We start from the raw sequence: 1558 nt of genomic DNA, 5'->3' as shown, positions 1-1558 counted from the left end.
CTATATTTATATAATCAAGTTTTATGATGATACTCTTGCAGGGCCTCTTGGTTGCAATGCAAAGGGAACAGCAGGAAAAATGGCCAAGCGAGTCACCAAATTCTTCTTCTTGCCGTTCGCCGCAATCATAATGTAATTAAATTGGGTGCTCCTATATATTATCAAGGATGTATGCAGACATTTGTTCAATTATACGACTACGTGTGTCTATAAGAAATGGGCTTATACTTGTTATTCGCGCACTTCAAGACTGATGTCGGGTGTGCCTAAGAGTCAATAGGAAAGGAGAAAATTCTTGCCTATACATGCCATCTTCAAGAATGTACACGTACATGCAAGTAACTGATAATGAGCCAGTTTACAAAGATTTCTTAGCAGACAATATAATTGAATGGAGACTCGCTTCCTCCGCCCCCGAAACATAGTCGCTATTCCAACTCATCACTTCTGTCCTGCAAGAATCAACACCTGTGTTTGACCCCTGCATACCAATTTTGACCCCACATACTTGTTTCCCACACAGGATCTTATCAATCGTTATTGTGGGTCTTATGTTTGCCGTGAATGTTGGCATGTCAGACTTCTGCTATACGCCGGATGTAACGGTCACCTCTGTGTTGCCAGATGACAACACGGCATTCGTCAGCTACTACACAAACTGTGAAGGTATAGCTTGTCCCTCCTGGGTGTACCGAGTGTACACGCACTGTCTGTATTTGCAATAGACATTCATTTGTTATAATGTGTGCATAGACATACAGCAACAGCTGAGTGCTGTCGTCAGACCAGTACTGTGTTGATGTTACGTGTATGAGTTCCAGTGGGAGGATGGTGACATCATTGAGAAGGTGAGTGCTCACAATACGCCTACTCGACCGTGCACACGAGCATAAAAGTATTGTATACATAATTATTTTTTTGCGTCGAGATAAGAACTTGGCCAGGCTGTATAGATGCTGGTTGTAGAATGGCAAGGTAGGTATACTGTGTAACCGCGATAATAACACAGATAAGAGGATATGTTGTTTCGCGTCGGTTTACCAAACTGACTACTCATTGTCGGGATTGTCTGCTATATTCGAAATACGGGTATTGTCAATAACAACCACGTAGAGCTCTACATCAACACTAACGTACACATGTACATAAAAACGTACATCTCTGCACAACGCGAGGCATGGGCGAACATTCGTTTCTGCTGCATCGTAACACAAACCTCGTATGCATTCAATCCCCACACTAGCATCACCATATATTCACTTACGCTCTTACCTTAATCAATTCTCAGGTGAGAATCGGTTCCTGGACGAGTTGAATGACAAGGGCGAGTTGCTGAGTCTGCTGAACGATTTCAATCCCCTGCTGAATCTGTCGATTGGATTGTGTCCCATTGAAACCCATGATGATATCAACCTGGCAACTAATTCGTGAGTACTAATCATACGCTCAGTGTCCCTTAATTTTTGTATTGTGAATGTAGATGCACATGTTCTTGATTATGGAGCACTACTGAAATATCGCATTTATCTGAATGCACACCACAAGGAGACAATTAAAT

The 1558-nt window shown here is 42.2% G+C and overlaps 1 protein-coding gene across 1 annotated transcript; it reads left to right on the top strand.

Moving 5' to 3' along the window:
• Positions 1 to 40: 40 nt before the first annotated feature.
• On the top strand, positions 41 to 1431 carry SARC_15844 (hypothetical protein; the record flags this gene model as incomplete). The annotated part of the gene is made up of 3 exons (XM_014290043.1): positions 41 to 132; positions 524 to 666; positions 1289 to 1431. Exons 1-3 carry the CDS (start codon positions 80 to 82, stop codon positions 1429 to 1431), a joined length of 339 nt encoding a protein of 112 aa, XP_014145518.1. The 5' UTR covers positions 41 to 79.
• Positions 1432 to 1558: the final 127 nt, after the last annotated feature.

This window comes from Sphaeroforma arctica, assembly GCF_001186125.1.
Source record: "Sphaeroforma arctica JP610 unplaced genomic scaffold supercont1.6856, whole genome shotgun sequence".
Taxonomy (NCBI): Eukaryota; class Ichthyosporea; order Ichthyophonida; genus Sphaeroforma; species Sphaeroforma arctica.
The sequence above is the reverse complement of the archived record's forward strand: the minus strand, read 5'-3'. Positions and strand labels throughout refer to the sequence as shown.